At 41.7% G+C, this 20,000-nt stretch overlaps 1 protein-coding gene across 2 annotated transcripts in view; it reads right to left on the bottom strand.

Moving 5' to 3' along the window:
* Positions 1-211: 211 nt before the first annotated feature.
* The window catches only part of SPATA5 (spermatogenesis associated 5), a 460,802-nt gene continuing 441,013 nt past the window's right edge, over positions 212-20,000 (bottom strand). For both annotated transcript variants that reach the window (XM_033938624.1, XM_033938615.1), the window contains exon 16: positions 212-1,703. In XM_033938624.1, the coding sequence (XP_033794515.1) occupies positions 1,527-1,703 (177 nt within the window). In that variant the 3' untranslated portion in view covers positions 212-1,526. The remainder of the gene's footprint in view (positions 1,704-20,000) is intronic.

Here is a 20,000-nt window from a genome sequence, read left to right as displayed (position 1 = left end):
TGAAATCTGACCATAAGAAGCCATTAAGTGGTATAGAAAAGTTTGGCTCTCGTTTTGGAGGTGTGAAGGGCATCCCATGAATTAAGTCAGATGCAACACTTTTCTAAGTCTGAGCCTTTGCCTACAACTAGTCTTAGCCTAACTTGAACTTTAGTACCATCTTCACTCAGGACTTTCACGGATTAAAACAGTCCATAAAGAACACCAGACATAAAAATGTATTTCCTTTATTCAAAAAAAGAAAAGCCAAATAAACACATTTCCCCCTTTCTCATTAGTGGAAAGAGTTGCTGGTGCAGGAAACCCTTGTTTTAAAAAGGGCTCCTTTTTCGCTAAGTCCCTGCAGTCTACATAGATCCTTTGAACTCCAAAATCGATCAAGTGGGATGGGAATTGTGAATTTTGCCACCATTGCTATGAATGCCCAGGAAGCTTCCAGGCATCCTTGGCATGTTGGGACTATCTAGACTAGGAATCTCAAAGTCCCTCCTTGAGGGCCGCAATCCAGTTGGGTTTTCAGGATTTCCCCAATGAATAGGCATTGAAAGCAGTGCATGCACATAGATCTCATGCAGATTCATTGGGGAAATCCTGAAAACCCGACTGGATTGCGGCCCTCAAGGAGGGACTTTGAGACCCCTGATCTAGACTTCCATAAATCAACTACTTCTTTCGAGCCTGAGCGGCAGTGTCATTGAGAAAATGGCTTTCTAGTGAGATGGTTAGGTGGTCCTCACAATAAAACAGTGTCTCTCTTAACAATAGACAGAAATCCTGTTTCCCTATACCAGGGGTAGGCAATTCCGGTCCTCGAGAGCTGGAGCCAGGTCAGCTTTCAGGATCTCCACTAGGAATATGTATGAGATGGACTTGCATGCACTGCCTCCTTGAGATGCAAATCTATCTCATGCATATTTATTGTGGATATCCTGAAAACCTGACCTGGCTCCGGAATTGCCTACCCCTGCCCTTTACTGTAGCCATGAATTCTTCTAGTAGTCACCTTCAGAAATAATTATTTGTTGCATTAAAACTAGATCCTAGCATGCTCTTCAGATTAAAGTCTTAGAAATGTGCCGTCTGCATTTGACACTTTCACTGTCTGCTAGGCCCTAAAGCAGGGGTCTCAGAGTCCCTCCTTGAGGACCGCAATCCAGTCGGGTTTTCAGGATTTCCTCAATGAATATGCATGAGATCTATGTGCATGCACTGCTTTCAATGCATATTCACTGGGGAAATCCTGAAAACCCGACTGGATTGCGGCCCTCAAGGAGCGACTTTGAGATCCCTGCCCTAAAGGGGACGTGGAATGATTGGCCTGGGTCAGCTGGAGAATGTGACTTGCTCAGGACTCCAAATTGACCAGTACCTAGGATCTAGATTTCAGCTCCCACCTCATTTCTAGAGTGGGAAGTCAGCGTAGCTTTGTGGAGCTGTGTTGACTCTAGAGGAAGAGTTTCTTTGATCTTCATCTTCCGTACGTGCCACATACACTGTACACAGGTCTCTGCCTGAACACACACTTTTCAAAGTGTATGAACTCCACTGCTCTGCTGATAAGCTGCATAAAACTGGTTTAGTGACTCTGGGATCCTTGGTGTCACAACGGATAAAGCGTGCTTAAAGTGTCTTCTCAAAATGCATTTGGCTTCAATATCTTCTTGAAGAGCCTGAAGTGCAGCTTCTCGGCAAATGGCTGTTATCTGCCAACAGAAAAGAAATTTGTTTTCAGTACTAGAGTTTGGCAGGTGAATTTAGATCGTCTGATAACCTGAAACGTAAAGTGTGATAAGGATAATATAACACAGTTTGGCAGAATTGAAAGTTTACTGGGAAAATCCAGACACAGGTAAAGTAAGCCTAGATGAGACAAGGTGAACATCAACATAGGGATTTACGACAGAAAGAAAGAGAGAGATTAGGAGAAAGAGTGAAGACCGCTGGAAGGCCAGGTCAGAAAGCAAGTGGTTAAAACAAATAATGCAGTCTCGGAGGAAGAACGACCTGAATGTTTAGGCAGACAAAAAAGCTCTTGAAAGTGAGCAATAGGATCAGAAAATGACAACCACCTCAATATAATGAGAAACAGTGAGATTATAAGCAAGAGAAACCCAGAATGGTTAGAGAATAAACACGCCAATGAGGAAAGGCAGAGAGGAAGCGGAACCAGATGAGCTCCATCCCATCCGCAAGAAGCTTCAGGAAATGGCAAAACCTCCAGCTAGACGGAGCAGAAAGCAGGAGGAAGGCGCGAGGAAAGACAGAAGGCTCTGGGAGTTATGGGAGGTAAATGGACATCAAATACCGTTATTGAAATGAGACAAAGGGGAAAGCTTTGTATACCAATGCCCACAGTATGGGACCTATAGCTTCAAATGGTAGATGACGGTAGATAAAGACCCGAATGGTCCATCTAGTCTGCCCAACCTGATTCGATCTAACAATTAGTTAGTTTTTTTTTCTTCTTCTTCTTCGCTATTTCTGGGCAAGAATCTAAAGCTCTACGTCAAAGCTCACTCCAGCCCATCTACACCCTCCCCAGCCCTTCCTCAACCAAACGGCCATATACAGACACAGACCCTGCGAGTCTGCCCAGTACTGGCCTTAGTTCTTCACTATTTGCTATTCTTTTCTGATTCTAGATCCTCTGTGTTCATCCCACGCTTAGACAATCTCCATCCATGGGTGCTCTGTGAATAACTAATACACTTGGAAACCCACATGTGCCGATCTCTGGGTGCATTAGACGATTTGTTTTCCTCAGGGGCCGTGGCATGCAGCTTACATAACACCCAACAGAGAAATATGACAGACTTGTACAGACATGTGTAGGAACACAGGACGTGTTTAGAATGCTTCGAAGTGTACTCATAGTCCTACTTTTTCTGCCTTGTCTAAGTGACACATTAAACCTTCCCCAGACCTACAAAACAGGCATCCCTTCGTGCAGATTCCTTCATTCTGGCAACAGTGTGGCGTAGCTACACGTCGACCAAACGACATCTCCAGCAAGACGAGACATCAAATCCCAGAACCAAGATTTTCACAATCTTTGCTAAGTATTAAGTACTTTAGCTATATTTAGGATACTTTTTAAAAAAAAATAAATTTTTCCGCATATCCTACAATTCTAAGCGGATTACAAATTATTCAGGTTCTCATTTTTCCCTAACTGTCCCGGCGGGCTCCTACTCTAACTAATGTACCTGGGGCCATGGGGATTAAGTGACTTGCCCAGGGTCATAAGGAGCAGTGCAGGATTTGAACCCACAACCTCAGGATGCCAAGGCTGTAGCACTACACCACACAGACCGGGGTTTGATGTCTGGTTATGAACCATCAAGATCATTGCGCTACGAAAATTCAGCATTGCTGAAAACAAAGGCTAATCTTCAATATGTGGAAACGAATGCTATGACTTTTATATGTGCAGGAGTTAACCTGTGGAATAGCCCTTGTGGGTCAAATTCGAAAATGTAGAGACAGGAACTCATTCAGGGAAATGTTAAAAACACAACATTTTCATTTCCAGAGAAGAGCGACTAAAATGGTTGAGGGGTTGGAGGAGTTGTCGTACAGCGAGAGATTAGAGAAACTGGGCCTCTTCTCCCTTGAAAAGAGGAGACTGAGAAGGGACATGATCGAAACATTCATAATTACATTACATTAGTGATTTCTATTCCGCCTGTGCCTTGCGGTTCTAAACGGATTACAGTTAAAAGAGATCAGGACATTACTGAGAGAATTACATTACAACGATTTAAGTAAATTATATGTTGTGGTATAGAAATACAAGTATAAGATATCTGGATTTATCGATAGAATAACTCGACAGGGGGTGATGGTGGACATGACAATGAAGCCGACAGCACAGTGCGCAGCTGCCGCTAAGAGAGCGAATAGAATGCTAGGTATAATCAAGAAAGGTATTACAACCAGAACGAAAGAAGTTATCCTGCCGCTGTATCGGGCAATGGTGCGTCCACATCTTGAGTACTGCGTCCAGTACTGGTCACCGTACCTTAAGAAGGATATGGCATTACTCGAGAGAGTTCAGAGGAGAGCGACACGACTGATTAAGGGGATGGAAAGCCTTTCATACGCTGAGAGATTGGAAAAACTGGGACTCTTTTCCCTGGAAAAGAGAAGATTAAGAGGGGATATGATAGAGACTTACAAGATCATGAAGGGCATAGAGAGAGTAGAGAGGGACAGATTCATCAAACTTTCAGAAAATAAAAAAACAAGAGGGCATTCGGAAAAGTTGAAAGGGGACAGATTCAAAACTAATGCTAGGAAGTTCTTCTTTACACAACGTGTGGTGGACACCTGGAATACAATTCCAGAGGACGTTATAGGGCAGAGTACGGTACTGGGGTTTAAGAAAGGATTAGACAAATTCCTGCTGGAAAAGGGGATAGAGGGGTATAGATAGAAATTTACTGCACAGGTCCTGGACCTGTTGGGCCGCCGCGTGAGCGGACTGCTAGGCGCGATGGACCTCAGGTCTGACCCAGCGGAGGCATTTCTTATGTTCTTATGACAGGGATCAAGTAGTTACAGGTTCGGTGGGGAAAACAATATAGGCAACTGAAGAAAGGTACCTAACTTTGAAGGAATCAGTTAAGTGGATACCTAAGGGAGATGCTTATTTAGGAGTTTGGATATTTTTCGTAAATAAGGTTCAAGGGAATGACTAGTATGTTATTTGCTGGTGAGAGTGCATGTGCGATTGGGGAGGGGAATATTAAGTAAGGACGTGTTTTTTGAAAAGAAATGTTTTGATTTCTTTCCGAAACACTTTGATGTCTGTTGTTTTGATCATCAGTTTGGTGATGGTGGGGTCAATTTTCGCTACCTGAGTTGCCAGAAGGCTGTCGTAAAGTTTCTTATGTCGGGTACCATTATGAGGGGGGAAGGTGAAAAGGTTCTGAGTTCTTCTTGATCTGGGTAGTCGGTAGCGGCAAAGACGGTTGTTCAGGTAATTGGGGGCCATACCATGGGTTACTTTGAAAAGTAAGCAGTAGAGTTTGAATTGAGTTCTTGCTTTTATCGGAAGCCAGTGAGAGTCTACATAGGCGGGGGTGACGTGGTCGAATTTGCTGAGCGAGTAGATGAAGGGAATAGACTTAGTAGATAAATACAGGTTGTTCACCCTCTCCAAGATAGAGAGAACGAGAGAGGGCACTTTCTAAAGTTAAAAGGGGATAGATTCTGTACAAACGTAAGGAAGTTCTTCTTCACCCAGAGAGTAGTAGAAATCTGGAACGCTCTTCCGGAGGCTGTTATAGGGGAAAACACCCTCCAGGGATTCAAGACAAAGTTGGACAAGTTCCTGCTGAACCAGAACATACGCAGGTAAGGCTAGGCTCAGTTAGGGCACTGTTCTTTGACCAGAGGGCCACCACGTGAGTGGACTGCTGGGCACGATGGACCACTAGTCTGACCCAGCAGCGGCATTTCTTATGTTCTTATTTGTAGATGCATTTCTATGAATAATTGACCTTATGTAAGGATTGAATCTGTTTGGTTTTGTTCCTACGTTTGTTTAAATATTTTATGTATGTAACTTTTTGTAAACTGTCTCGGAAAAAACCGGTATAGAAATTAAAAAAAAAAGTGATAAGATCTGCTGCCTCAGCACCTTGAGATCATGAGATCGAATCCCAGCGCTGTTCCTTGTGACCCTGGGCAAGTTACTTCATCTTCCATTGCCACAAAAGGTAGCATGCAAGCCCTGTCCTTCAACCTTGACACATTCACAAAATCTTGGACAGGTTAGCTCAAGGAATTGTGGGGTTTCGTTCATTAAGGACTCCGAAACGTCTCAGATTTCAGGTAGAAGCTTCTGCTGCAGTAGGAAGTTTTGGGGGGTTATTTGAAAAAAGGTTGGGGGGGTCTCGTTATTTCCTGGACACCCTGTATATGTGAACTAAACACTGAAATCTCTGTGGTTCTCCCCAACAAATAAAACATCTACACTGTATCCAATAGAAAGTATTACAACTTTTAGAATAAAATCAGCCAAGAGAAATATAGCAGAGTAATTGGGTATTGAAGATACGTTTCCAAGATCCAAGCATTCAGGACTAAGGGCTCCTTTTACAAAGCCGCATTAGCGGCTTTACGTGTGCTAGACCGCCGGCCGTACTAGCCGCTATCGCCTCCTCTTGAGCAGGCGGTAGTTTTTCGGCCAGCGCGGGGGTTAGCTCGTGATTAAAAGTCACGTGTGCTAATGCGGCTTCGTAAAAGGAGCCCTAAGTAATAATAATAATTTATTTTTATGTACCGCCAAACCTTCAGTTCGAGGCGGTTTACAATAAGAAAAAAGCTGGACATAAAGCAAATTACAATAATCGTCAAATGGTTTCTCAGAAAAATACAAATTACAATTAATTCAAAATCAGAATCAAAATTAATTTATAATAATAATAATAACTTTATTTTTCTATACCGCCATAGTCTAGGCCAGTGTTTTTCAACCTTTTTACACCTATGGACCGGCAGAAATAAAAGAATTATTCTGTGGACCGGCATCGGTCTGTGGACCGGCGGTTGAAGAATACTGGGCTAAATCATGGGCCAGACCCCGCCCATCTCTACCCAATCTCCACCCCAGACCCCGCCCCCATAATAGTACTAATTGTAACACTATTTTTTCCATTCATTTTTCACAGATACACAATATAATCTTATTAACAACATATAATGGTTAACCACAAAATTACAAAGCTGCGATTGCATTGAGCTGGCATTAGTTCTAGCCACGTAGCCTGGGTTTAGTGCGTGCTAAAATTCGTGCACTAAAAACGCTATCGCAGCTTTATAAAAGGAGCCCTAATAGAATAAATATTATTGTTACTATTAATAATAAATTATTGAAATCCATTAACCAATTCGCCCAAGGCAATGTACGAATAATAAAATAATCAAACATAACCCTAAATACAATCAATGAGGTAAACTTGGAATTAAGGCAAATTGAAACCTACGGTATATGGTAATAAGACTAACATGATACAGAATCAAAAATCTACACATTGAAAAACAAGGCAAAACAATCATAGAACAGAATTCAGATAAATGTCAGTACAAGTGATATGGAAAAAGGAGCAGAATTCCACAGATATGAAATGTAAACATCCAAGGCATAATAAGATTGAGAAAAACATTTCAACATAGTTGTGCAAATGGAAAACTCTTCCCAAAATCGGTGAACAGGACTAGACAGAAAATCAGAATGCTAAAATAATAACAACTTAATTTTTTATACCACCAACACCCCAAAAGTTCTAGGCAGTTCACAAAATAAAAAGACATTCCAGTGATGATACAAAGCACACAAAAAAGGCAGTACCAGATTTCAATAATGAAAAATACAATATGAAACTATGACAAATCATCAATCAAGTAAGACATTTTTTGAATAGGCCTTAATCAATTTTCTAAAGATGCAGATTGTTGAATCAGACCGTCTAACCATACTTGAACTTTACCTGCTTGAAAGCCAAAGATCGATCGAAATACTTTTTTAAAACGACAATTTTTGGGATTAGGAAAAGTAAATAAACCAGTACGCCGAGTAGCCCTAGTTGAATGGTACCATTCAAAATGAGAGAGGAGATAGAGCGCATCTTATAGCAAATACAAGCAAATTTGAAAAGTACTCATGTTTCCATTGGCAACCAGTGCAGCTGACGGTAGGAAGGGCTGACATGTTCCTGTTTTTTTAATCTGAAAATTAAACGGACCGCTGTATTTTGGATTAGCCTTAATCTTCCAAAGACGGTTTTATAAGCTCCCAAATAGTCTATATTGCAGTAGTCAAGAATAAATAAAATGAATGCTTGAATTAGTAATCTGAAAGAAGTAGGGTCAAAGTATTTTTTGATGGAACGCAACTTCTATAATGCAAAGAAACATTTCTTTACAAGCATATCGGTATGTTCCCCCAATTCCAATGGCGATCAAGTACATCTCCTAAAATTTTAAGAGAAGAGACTATTGGATAATCTTGTCCTCTTAAATAAAGAGTTTTATCTGTAATTTTATGGTTAGGACTAGCCAGGAAAAATCTGGTTTCTTCAGAGTTTAATCCGATTTAGGATAAAAGTGATCTAGTTTTTTATTTCAGTAGTAAAAGAAATAACTGGTATCAGTATTGTGATGTCATCGGCATAAATATGAAAAATTACATTTAAGCTTTGTAAAAGATTGGCCAAGGAAGCAACATAGATGTTGAACAAAGTGGGTGCAAATGGTGATCCTTGAGGTGCCTCACAAGGGTTACTCCAAGAATTAGAATACTGACCATTGCAAAAAGGTGTTTGAAAATGTTAAAATTCTTTCAGGTTTGGTGCAAACCGAGTTTCCAATTGTATAACCTTCAGACTTTGAGAAGACAAAGTTTCAGCTGCAATTAAATTGATAACAAACTGAGTCAGAGAAAGATCTTACTCTTCCGTCTGGATTGGGCTAAAAACACCTGAGCCCAGAAGCATATGAGGATTCGTTCCAAACAATCTGTAGATCTGGGTCTCAGGTTTCTCTCCCAAGTCCATTTCAGTCATCTACATTCTCTTTTTAAGCATCATATTTCTTCGTTAAACCAAGGATTAAGAGATTTCATAGGAATGGAACATCTAGTCAGAGGAGCTATTATATTTAAGTTTGTGTATACCAGATTATTCCATTTGCCAAAAGATCTAATCCATTTGAGAGAAGAGGCTTTTACCTGCATCCTGAAGTAAAAGTAGTCTTGAGTTAGATACAACCCTTAACTTGGGGGGGAGGGGGAGGGATTGGGACTTGTATACTGCCTTTTTGTAGTTGCATAATCACACTCAAAGTGGTTTACATACATACAGGTACTTATTTTGTACCTGGGGCAATGGAGGATTTAGTGACTTGTCCAGGGTCACAAGGGACAGCGCTGGGATTTCATCAACTCACATTGGCTTCATCAACTTCATCAACTCACATTGGCTTCCAATCCAGGAAAGAATACAATTTAAATTCTACTGTATACTATTTAAAACTATAAATGGAGACAGCCCAATCTACCTGAACGACCGCCTCATCCAAACCACCTCTACCAGGCATAGAAAAACACACACCCCATTCACGAAAAACGGATCTACCATACGAAAAACGGCTTGACAAATTACAGCTATACTCGCTCGAGGAGCGCAGAGAAAGGGGGGACATGATCGAGACGTTCAAGTATCTTACGGGCCGCATCGAGGCGGAGGAAGATATCTTCTTTTTCAAGGGTCCCACGACAACAAGAGGGCATCCGTTGAAAATCAGGGGCGGGAAACTACGAGGTGACACCAGGAAATTCTTTTTCACTGAAAGAGTGGTTGATCGCTGGAATAGTCTTCCACTACAGGTGATTGAGGCCAGCAGCGTGCCTGATTTTAAGGCCAAATGGGATCGGCACATGGGATCTCTTCACAGGGCAAAGGTAGGGGAGGGACATTAAGGTGGGCAGACTAGATGGGCCGTGGGCCCTTATCTGCCGTCTATTTCTATGTTTCTATGTTTCACTTACCACCCAATCAAAGAAATAAAACGGAAAAAATTATACGACGGCCTACTGGCCACTCAAGCAGCAAAAATAGATAACCCAATCTCCAACCTATTGATAACAACCCCAGACTACAAGATGTTCAGAAAGGAAATAAACATTATACTCTTCAAGAAATCCCTTAATAAAGCTTAATACCATGAATACCCCTTCTTACCATCCCCTCCCCTCCCCCTGATCCTTCTTATCCTTCTCTTGGAAACGATCTCTGATCTAACATTGTAACCCTTCTTCCATAACGCTTTTTGTAATCCGCTTTGAACCGAAAGGTAATGGCGGAATAGAAATCTGTAATGTAATGTAATCTCACAACCTCTTAAGAGACAGCAGCTCTACCACTAGGCTATGCCTCAAGAAAACAAAATGAGGCTATGGAGGGTTGAAACAGAATGGAACATAACATAAGAACATAATAGCCTTACTGGGTCAGACCAATGGTCCATCAAGCCCAGTAGCCTGTTCTCATGGTGGCCAATCCAGGCCACTAGTACCTGGCCAAAACCCAAAGAGTAGCAACATGTCTTAATAACAGACTATGGACTTTTCCTCCAGGAATTTGTCCAAACCTTTCTTAAAACCAGCTACGCTATCTGCTTTTACCATAACCTCTGGGAATGAGTTCCAGAGCTTAATTATTCTCTGAGTGAAAAAATATTTCTTCCTATTGGTTTTAAAAGTATTTCCCTGTAACTTCGAGTGTCCCCTAGTCTTTGTAATTTTTGACGGAGTAAAAAATCGATCCACTTGTACCCGTTCTACTCCATTCAGGATTTTGTAGACTTCAATCATATCTCCCCTCAGCCGTCTCTTCTCCTACCTGCTACATTTGGAGGATCTGAAACTTTATAGGACCTCAAAAGTTGAAGCTGAATCACCGTGGAACACAGTAGAGGCATTTAACAGTTTTCAATCTTCTAAGGTTAAAGATGGCATCTGTAGACCCTCAACGAATTGATGGACTTTGGATTGGGCAAGCACGCGATTAGTATAATGAAGGGCAAAGCTGAGGAAACAGAAGAGTATGATTTGAGAATGGAAAACTGATCAAATATTTATCTTTAGATATAAACTACAAGTACATGGAGCAGTTAAACAACCTAAAGAGAGTCCAGGTTTGCTCCAAGTTAGACTGTTGTTGAGGGAAAACAAGAGAAAATGTTAATTGAAGTTTCCAGAGAAAGGCGCCAGAGACAAAAAAATGAACAGCTGGAAACATGTGTGACTGACTGGAAAGGCAAGACCTTAAATGGACAATATCTTAGGGAAATTGAGAATTCCATGGATAATGCCAGGAACTGGGAATGGCTATGGATTAGTTCCATAAAACGGAGAGAGAGGAGACTGAAGGACTGGTTTTTGCAGCTCAGAAACAAACTAATTGCATGAAAGCGAACATTCAACATCTCTCAACCGATATAAAAAGAAAACGATGAAACCGTTGACCACTCACTCAGAGGCTGGAGTTAAGATCGCTCAAACTGACCACATACAATGTCAGCACAGGGTAGCTAAGCAATGGTCCCCTGGAGCTTGTGCAAGAAGGAAGACTTCCGTGTCAACCAATGGTGTTATAGCCACCAAAGAGAAAAAGGAATGGAAACGTCACAATTTTAAGGGTCATTGAATTCAAATGGGCTGAAATTTTTAACATAACACACCTAATATAAATCAAGGTAATCAAAAATAATAAGTTTCAAGTTGATTAAAACTTGTCAACCCGCTTATCACATTTCTAAGCGGCGTACATAAGTCAATAAAATAAAACTAGGAATTACATTTACAGTTCAAAGACCTTCACCAACACCGTGATGCCAGGAGACACAAAAATTAACGCCAATGAATTGAAAAAAAATAACAAAATACGAGTACCAAGGCCTGACGATAGAAAAGGCAGGAATCTGGGGAAAACTGTGCCAGCTCATACCTCTGTCAAAAATGACAAAGACTAGGGGACACTCGATGAAGTTACAGGGAAATATTTTAAAACCAATAGCAGGAAATTTTTTTTCACTCAGAGAATAGTTAAGCTTTGGAATGCATTGTCAGAGGTTGTGGTAAGAGCGGATAGCGTAGCTGGTTTTAAGAAAGGTTTGGATAAGTTCCTGGAGGAAAAGTCCATAGTCTGTCATTGAGAAACACACAGGGGAAGCCACTTCTTGCCCTGGATCTATAGCATGGAATATTGCTACACCTTGGATTTTGGCCAGGTACTAGTGACCTGGATTGGCCACCGTGAGAACAGGCTACTGGGCTTGATGGACCATTGGTCTGACCCAGTAAGGCTATTCTTATGTTCTCTTAATATAGGAGCCTAGACCAAAATTACACCAAGGCCGAGCAAATTTCTTCAAATCTATGGAATTTTAGATTTGACAACAGTGGACTTAAGAAAAAAAACAGTTTTGCTGGATTCAAAAAATATTTTGTGGCAATATACTAAAAAAAACAACAAACAAACCCCAGAGTTCTTCACATCTCCAGTGTCCAACAGGCTCCAGGATCAGCAGCAGTCCACCTTTAGCATCAACTATTTCATGTATTGAAGACTAGTCAAAATAAACGTGTTTAATAGCACTTTGAATGAAGAAAGAAAAACCTGAATATGTAGTGACATGGAAAGGGCATTCCATAGCATGAGCCCTACTACTTTGAACATCAGTTTCCGGAATGTATGAGATGAGATGTTCCAGATTGTGAGGTAGTCCACCGGGAGCCAATGTTCAGTTAATAGCAAAAGGGTCACGTGGTCATACTTCCTAGATATTTGGTATCACTGCAATCATTTAATCTCTCTGATGAATGCCTCTAAAGAGAACATTACAGTAGTCTAGACATGTAATAAGAAGAGCATGAATTAGGACAGACACATAAATGCCGAATAGACTGAATTTGTCATAATTTGTAAAAGCAGACTTTGATAACAAAGAACACATTAGCCTTGAAGGAGAAGGTAGAGTTCAGCGGCCTTTAATGGTATGACTGGCCTGCAGGGTCAAGAGTAGGTGGTGCAAGAAATCACCAGGCCTTATGGAATATTTGAAAGCATGTTTTTTGCACATTAAGCATCAGTTTGTTAGCTTTAAGCCAAACCTCCACCCGAATCAACTTGCCTTCAATCTCTACAAGAGAAGCAGAGTTCATAGTATCCAAGAAGACAAGAATCTGGATTTCATCAGCACAGATATACGGTGCGAGTCCCAGAGAGGCTATTAGTGATATGGGTGTAAGAAGAGATACTTGAGGGTTGGGCAAGGCAGAATCCCAGTGTACTCTTATTAATGGTCCTCCTACTCAAAAATGACCCATTATTGGGTGGCAAGATGGCGGCGGTGTGAGGAGCCGACTGAGAAGCAGTAAAGACCTAACTGCCTCTGCTTTCCTCTCTATGTATTTTCTACCTGGTTTTTCTTCATGCCCCATACGAAGAGGAAGGGGGTGATCAGGGCCATTTCCTCGCCGGCCCTGGTGTCCACCCCGGTCCAGCAGACAATGGATTGCTTCTTTGTGGCCCTTCCAACAACTGCGCAGTCTGGAGTGGAGAGCCCGTCGGTGGGCGGAGATGAGAGGGAGTTTTTCATCCTTTTGGGCATGGAAACATCGTTATCTCCTCCAGGTTCCCTTAATCCTCCGTGTCCAGCGACTGCCGGGGCGCTGAGGCAGGAGATACGCGATCCTGGAAGTGGAGACATGGGGTCTCCTAGCGAGGGCACAACGTCCACGACAGAACAGCTGATGACTGCAAGCAAGAGAGAGGATTCTTTGTCCTCTCCCACGGAGGCCTCCTTGACTAACATCTGGCTTCTCCTTCAGCGTATGGAGAATAAAATGACTAAATCTACAGAAGAACTAAAATAACAGATAAACTTGACTCCCTAACTAAAACTGTGGAACTAATGAAAATGGATTTTTCAGGCCAAACTAAGCAAATGCAGGAGGAAATAATCCATTTGCAACAGTTCAAGATAGTGTCAATTAAAGATAATTCTTCAATACATAGGAAACTGGAACAATCTGAGAATCTTAATAGATGGTTGAATCTTCATTTCCTAAATTTTCCATTAATTCCAGGAGTGTTACTTCTGGATTTATTAAAATGGTATTTCATTGAAAATTTAAGAATTTCTTCAAATAGTATTCATATAAATAAGATTTATTATTTGCCTATTAAAAAATTCCCGGAAGAGAAGAAGAAAAAGAAAAAGGAAAAAGAACAATGAGATAGATTTTGCTAATGTGACTGCTCTTCTTGAACAAAGAATAACAGCTGATACTGATAGAGCAACGTTCTTGGTTTCATTTGTATTTGAGCAGGATGTTAATAGGATCTTGAAACTATATTTTAAAAATTCTCAAAAATTATTTGGGGAACAGAAAATATGGATATATCCCGATGTTGCTAAGACTAGTCAAGAAAGGAGGAAATAATTTCTTTCTTTGCGCCAAGAAACAATCAAATTAGGTGCTAGGTTTCTTTTGGAGTACCCCTGCAAGTGCCTGGTTAGATCCCTAGGAGTCAAGTAGACCTTCTTTTCTCCAGACCACCTGAAGGAATTTATAGATGTTAAAAAGATCATCAAGAAATGACTTTAGAAAGGGTGTTGAAGTAAAGCAGTTGTTTGATACATTAAGTCTTTCTTAACTTAATTAAATACCCTTTTTCATCTCTCATATAAACTGACCACTCACTCTAAATTGGGTTCATAGACAAAACCGCGGAAGACAAAGGCGCGCGCCGACAACTGAGTGCAAGACGGAGGCGCGCGCCGAAGAAAATGACAGTTTTTAGGGGCTCCGACGGGGGGGTTTGTTGGGGAGCCCCCCCACTTTACTTAATACAGATCGCGGCGGCATTGTGGGTGGTTTGGGGGGTTGTAACCCCTCTCATTATACTGTAAACTTAACTTTTTCCCTGTTTTTAGGGTTACAACCCCCCAAACTCCCCACAACGTCCCCACAACGCAGCGCGATCTGTATAAAGTAAAGTGGCCCCCCCACATCCCCCTGTCGGAGCCCCTAAAAACAGTTATTTTCTTTGGCGCGCACCTCCGCACTGTACTCAGTTGTCGGCGTGCACCTTTGTCTTCCGTGGTTTTGACCTGACACCCTAAATTGTGGTCTAAGAAAGGGATTATTGCTTGATTGATGTAAGTTTGATTTCTAATACCTTGAATTGATTTTACTCCATGTGTTTAATGGTGCAAGATTTACTCTTGTGAAATTGAATGTAAAACTATAAATAAATACATTAAAAAAAAAATAAATGACCCATTATTGGGTAAATTAAATCAGTCCCAAGTGCTACAAATAGAAAAAGTCTGAGAAGCCAACTCACCATCAGAAACTAATGCTTCCCATCAAATATCTATATTATGTACCAGAACAGAGGGTTCTTCCCTACCCAACTAAAAGAATCTTTCACATTAGAGCCAAATCCTTTCTAATGAAAGGCCATTACTGGAAAAATAACCCAAGAAGGTATAAGGGGAGGGGGGGGGGGCGAGTCATCTTCAGCAGGAATGGACAGCTGAGAGAGCTCATGGATAACTCTAAAAAGCTGTATCCAGCAACCAACGGCATAAAAAGTCCAATGTCCAAAGTAAAAGGGTAATCAAAGGACTGTGCGGGCAAATCAATCAATCAAGAGGCAAGTTAGCTTGACACTAGAGAGTTGCGCAAGGACAGAAATCAAGGCCGTCCCCGCTGGAATGAAACCCATCCCCGCCCGTTCCCACAAGTAATCAAATCTGTCCCCACCCATCCCTATAAACTTCAGAAATAGTTAGTTCATTTAATTATGCTACTGAATTAAGGGCTCTGGTAGAGACCCATTTACAAATAAGCAAAGACACTTTATTAACTTGGAGATATTAATTGAGAAGAATACATACTTTGTAAATGGGTCTCTGTCAAAGCCTCTAATGTAAATATAAAATATAAATACTCCAGCTGATGAAGACTCCCGAGCTATGTCAGCTGAGGACCTCTGAAGGTGGCCAAGGATGCCTTTTGCCCAGCTTGGGGGAGAGGAGTTCTGGTTGTCTTTGGAGGAGGTCCTCAGCTTGCAGTTATTGGGGAACCCCATTAGAGAATGACACGGGGAAAAAATTTTTCACCGTTCCTTCCCCGTCCCCATGAGCTCATCCCCACCCCTGCCAGCTCAGTTTCCATCCCCGCCCCATCCTCGTGAGCTCAGTCCCCATCCCCATGCTCGGTCTCCATCCCCCGCCCTGCAAACTGTCAGATCCCATCCAAATAAGCCTCAAATACTTATGATTTTATACTGAACTTATTTTATTAAAGTATAAAAAGAGACTATTCTGTACAATTGTCATTTTATAAACACAAATAATACTGAGCAAGGATCAACAAAACCCCTGTCTCCCCTCCCTTTCACAAATATCCCCTCCACTATTGTGAAAACTGAACAAACCAAACTGCTACAGAATGCTACATAGAAAAATCAAGCTATGAGAATACTTCAGTCACACATGGCAGGAATAGTGTTAGGGAAGAGCAACTAGGGCAATGCCCTCTGGTCAGAGAGAGAGCCCTAAGCCAGCTGGAAGCTAAAGAAGCACAGCCTGGGCTTTGCAGTCCACAGCTATGTCTAATACCAGCTCTAGCAGGATACAGATTTCAAATCTGAAATATCCTAATCACAAAATATAAAATACATTAATTTTTTTCTACCTTTTGTTGTCTGGTAATTTTATTCTTCAAATCATATTGGTCTCAGGCTTTGGTTTTGGGTTCCTTCTGTCTTCATCGTGGCATGTCTGGCCCCTGAAGGTAAAATAGGCCCAAGAGGAGCTGGGGAGGAGATGCCGAGTCTGACACAGGTGCAATTATTTTATCACAGGAGCAAGACTTTTCACCACTTTCACGGGGCAGTGAATGGTATTGTCCCCATTCCCGCGGGGCGGTGAAAGGTTTTGGCCTCATTCCTGCGGTAAACTAGTTGCAAATGTCCCCATTACTGCAGTGACCACGGTTTACTGTGGTAAACGATCCCCTGTGTCATTCTCTAATCCCCACCAGCCACAGCAAGAGTCAGCACTGGAGAAATAAAACCAGAAATGCATTTCCTTTTCTTTTTGAACACAATACAAAGACATCTGCTATATACATTTCCCAAAGCTAACATATTTCAGTCAATAAATTCCTTTTTTACCTTTGTTGTCTGGAGATTTATTTTTCCATCAAGTTAGTTCCAGTTTCTCTTTTTTCTGCTTTCCCGTCTTTTGCAAATTCTTCTGTTGGTTCCTCCTAGCATGGTCCAGCATTTCTCCCTCTCTCTTCCATTCCTCTCTTCTGTCCAGGATCAATCTCCCTCATTTGCCCCTGCCCCCTTCTGCACAGCATTTCTTTCTCTCTCCTCCACCCCCATGTGCAACATGTTTTCCTCTCTCTCTCACTGTCCAACATCTCTCTTTCTCTCATTCCCTCAACCACTATGTACAACATTCCTCTCTCTTCCATCCCTTTCAATCTGTCCCACTGTTCCTTCTCCACCACCATAACATTTCTCCCTCTCATCTTTCTCTTCCCCATGCATCTGTACCTCACTCTTCTCCCTCCCTGTGCCCCAAAATTCTCCTCTTTCTTCCATTCCCCTTGTGCATCATCTCTCTTTCACTCTCACTCACACCCAACAATTCTCCCTTTCTATTTCTACCCCCACCTCAGCATCTTTCCCTCCCCTCCCTTCATCCTATGTCCCAAGTTTGTGTCCCCTTCCTGCGGTAGCAAGGCGTGTTCATTATTATTACTGTATTATATTCTCGATGTACCACCTTTCTGTGGTACAATCCAGGTTGGCCATCTGTACAACTATGCGCAGTCCTGCCCCGGTTCTAATTTCAAAAATTGCATCAAAGGCAACCAATACAAGTTCAGCAGAAATGACATCTTACCTTTTTTGCTCTTGAAGCTTTCATTAGCTTTACAAAGATAACATCTATACCAAACTACCTAGCTTTTTCAACCCTTTGGTTGTATTTCTTGGATTTGGCTGTAGTTTGGATCAAAATCGTAAAATGGCCACCGTATTAGATTGAAGTTCATTGAAAGAGCACAATTTTAAGCATGTGAACAGTGTTCTAGAGACAGAAGGGGCTTTACATATAACAAATGTTATAATAGGATATGGATCTGAGCTAAGAGGAGAGAGCCACCTTCTGTACAACATGTCTTTAATTAACTAGTCAGATATTTTCCTGAACCAGAGATGGCTTACCAACCTCCTGAAAGAGATTTCAATATGCAAGCTCCCTGCGGGGACAAGAAAGAACTTTAATCCCTAATAGACGCATTATTCAAATTGCAGTGCCAAGTAATACAGGATCTCCTTTCCAGAGTTAATTTTTAATTTCCTGACTTCACTGCATGTGAAATTTTCAAGCCGTCTTTGGCACCCGCTCCCTGGCATGTGTGCGTTTAATTGCAGAACTGAATGCAAAGTCAGCCCCAAAGGAAACCCCCAGACCAACTCAACTCTTTCTGCAAAATTAGTTAGACACTTAAATTATATTCCAGAAAGCATAGCATCCAAAAGTGATTACAGATGTGGCCTAATGAGCGTAAAGGGCTCTTCTGGCCAGCCTACCTAAGAGAGGGACAGGTGGATGGCAAATACGCTCTTCAAAGCTGAGAAAAAGCCTTTTGGATTTCACCCATTGCCTATAGATTGAGCTTCATTACGGGACCCACCTCCTCATGTTATATATTTAAAAATATATATATATATATATATATACTGACGTCCATTCCTCAAAGTCCTGCTTCCAATTTTCTGAAGGAAATGAAATAATGTATAAATCAAGCAGAGCTTCGTCCTTTCAACGTGAAGAGGAAGTGTCTGCTGCAGTGGGGACATGCCAAGAAAAATAAAGCTTAACCTCAGCTCCATATGAAAGCCATTTGACATAATCGGGGAAGTCTGCATCTTGGTTACAGCTGAGAGTGCATACTGATGGAGACTTCTCCATGTAAACTGGAAAACTCATCGGAACTGGATCCCTGCCTTCCATCCCATCTTCCCTAGCTGGTCAGATTTACTCCAGATATCACCAAGTCTGGGTACTAGAAAGTGAGGGTAAAAGAGATCGGAATCAGATTTACTTGGCAAATAGCTAGAGGCTATAACTGGCTGGCGTAATGAAAACTGATAAAGAAGCCAGGCTCATTTCAGGGGAATGAAGTTGAAATGAAGTGCATATGGGGCAGACCTGAGAACGGTCAATTGATTTCTCCAGACAAGGGTGAGCTGGCAGCTCTCAGCAGGAAGCTGATCCCTTTACATGAGGAACTCGGTAAGCTGCAAATTCAGAACGGGTCTAGGCTTGTACAGTTCATTTTAGGCTGCTCTGGCTGAGTAGGACCCGATATGGACAGAGTGCTGGCTATTAGATTGTAAGCACTATTGAGCAGGAATTGTCTCTTAAATGTTTAATGTGCAGCACTATAGAAATAAGAACATAGGAACTGCCGCTGCTGGGTCAGACCAGTGGCCCATCGTACTCAGCAGTCCACTCACGTGGTGGCCCTTAGGTCAAAGACCAGTGCTCTAAATGAGTCCAACTTCACCTGCATACGTAACATAGAAACATGATGGCAGATAAAGGCCAAATGGCCCATCCAGTCTGCCCATCCGCAGTAACCATTATCTCATGTGCCTATTCCAGGCCCTTTTGAATTCAAACACAGTCTCTGTCTTCCCCACCTCTTCCGGGAGACTGTTCCACGCATCTACCACCCTTTCTGTAAAAATGTATCTCCTTAGATTACTCCTGAGCAGTGGCATACCTAGCATATGTGACACCCAGGGCTCATCATTTTTTGACCCCCCTCCCATCATTACGAAAAACATGATTTTTAGTAACAAGCCACACGTCACACATGAGTACCTAGAAAAACGCAGCATTTTACATACTGCAGTAAGCAATATAACATCAATACACCCATTGTAAAACTAAACAAGCCAGACTAGTACAGATCAAGCCTGCAGTCAAGCCTAACAAAAAACCATGTCTTTCGAACACACAGAACACAGAAAACACCTTTGCCTAGTATTGAATATGTCATCACAAACTAACCCCTCCCCCTTTTACAAAACTGTAGTGTGGATTTTAGCCACGGTGGTAACAGCTCTGACACTCATAGAATTCTGAGCATCAGAGCTGCTACCACCACGGCTGGCGCTAAAAAACGCTCCACAGTTTTGTAAAAGGGGAGATAAAATAGAAATACATAGACAAAGGTTAAATTGAACCAGCTAGAAGCTGGACTCTGCATACAATGCAACACCACAGAAACAGTGATACATGTCTCCTAAAGCAATAAATAAATATAAAATTTTTTTCTACCTTTGTCTTCTCTGGTTTCTGCTTTCCTCATCTTCTTGTTGCTCTCT

This window comes from Geotrypetes seraphini, chromosome 1 (genome assembly GCF_902459505.1).
Source record: "Geotrypetes seraphini chromosome 1, aGeoSer1.1, whole genome shotgun sequence".
In the NCBI taxonomy this organism is placed as follows: Eukaryota; Metazoa; Chordata; class Amphibia; order Gymnophiona; family Dermophiidae; genus Geotrypetes; species Geotrypetes seraphini.
The sequence above is the reverse complement of the archived record's forward strand: the minus strand, read 5'-3'. Positions and strand labels throughout refer to the sequence as shown.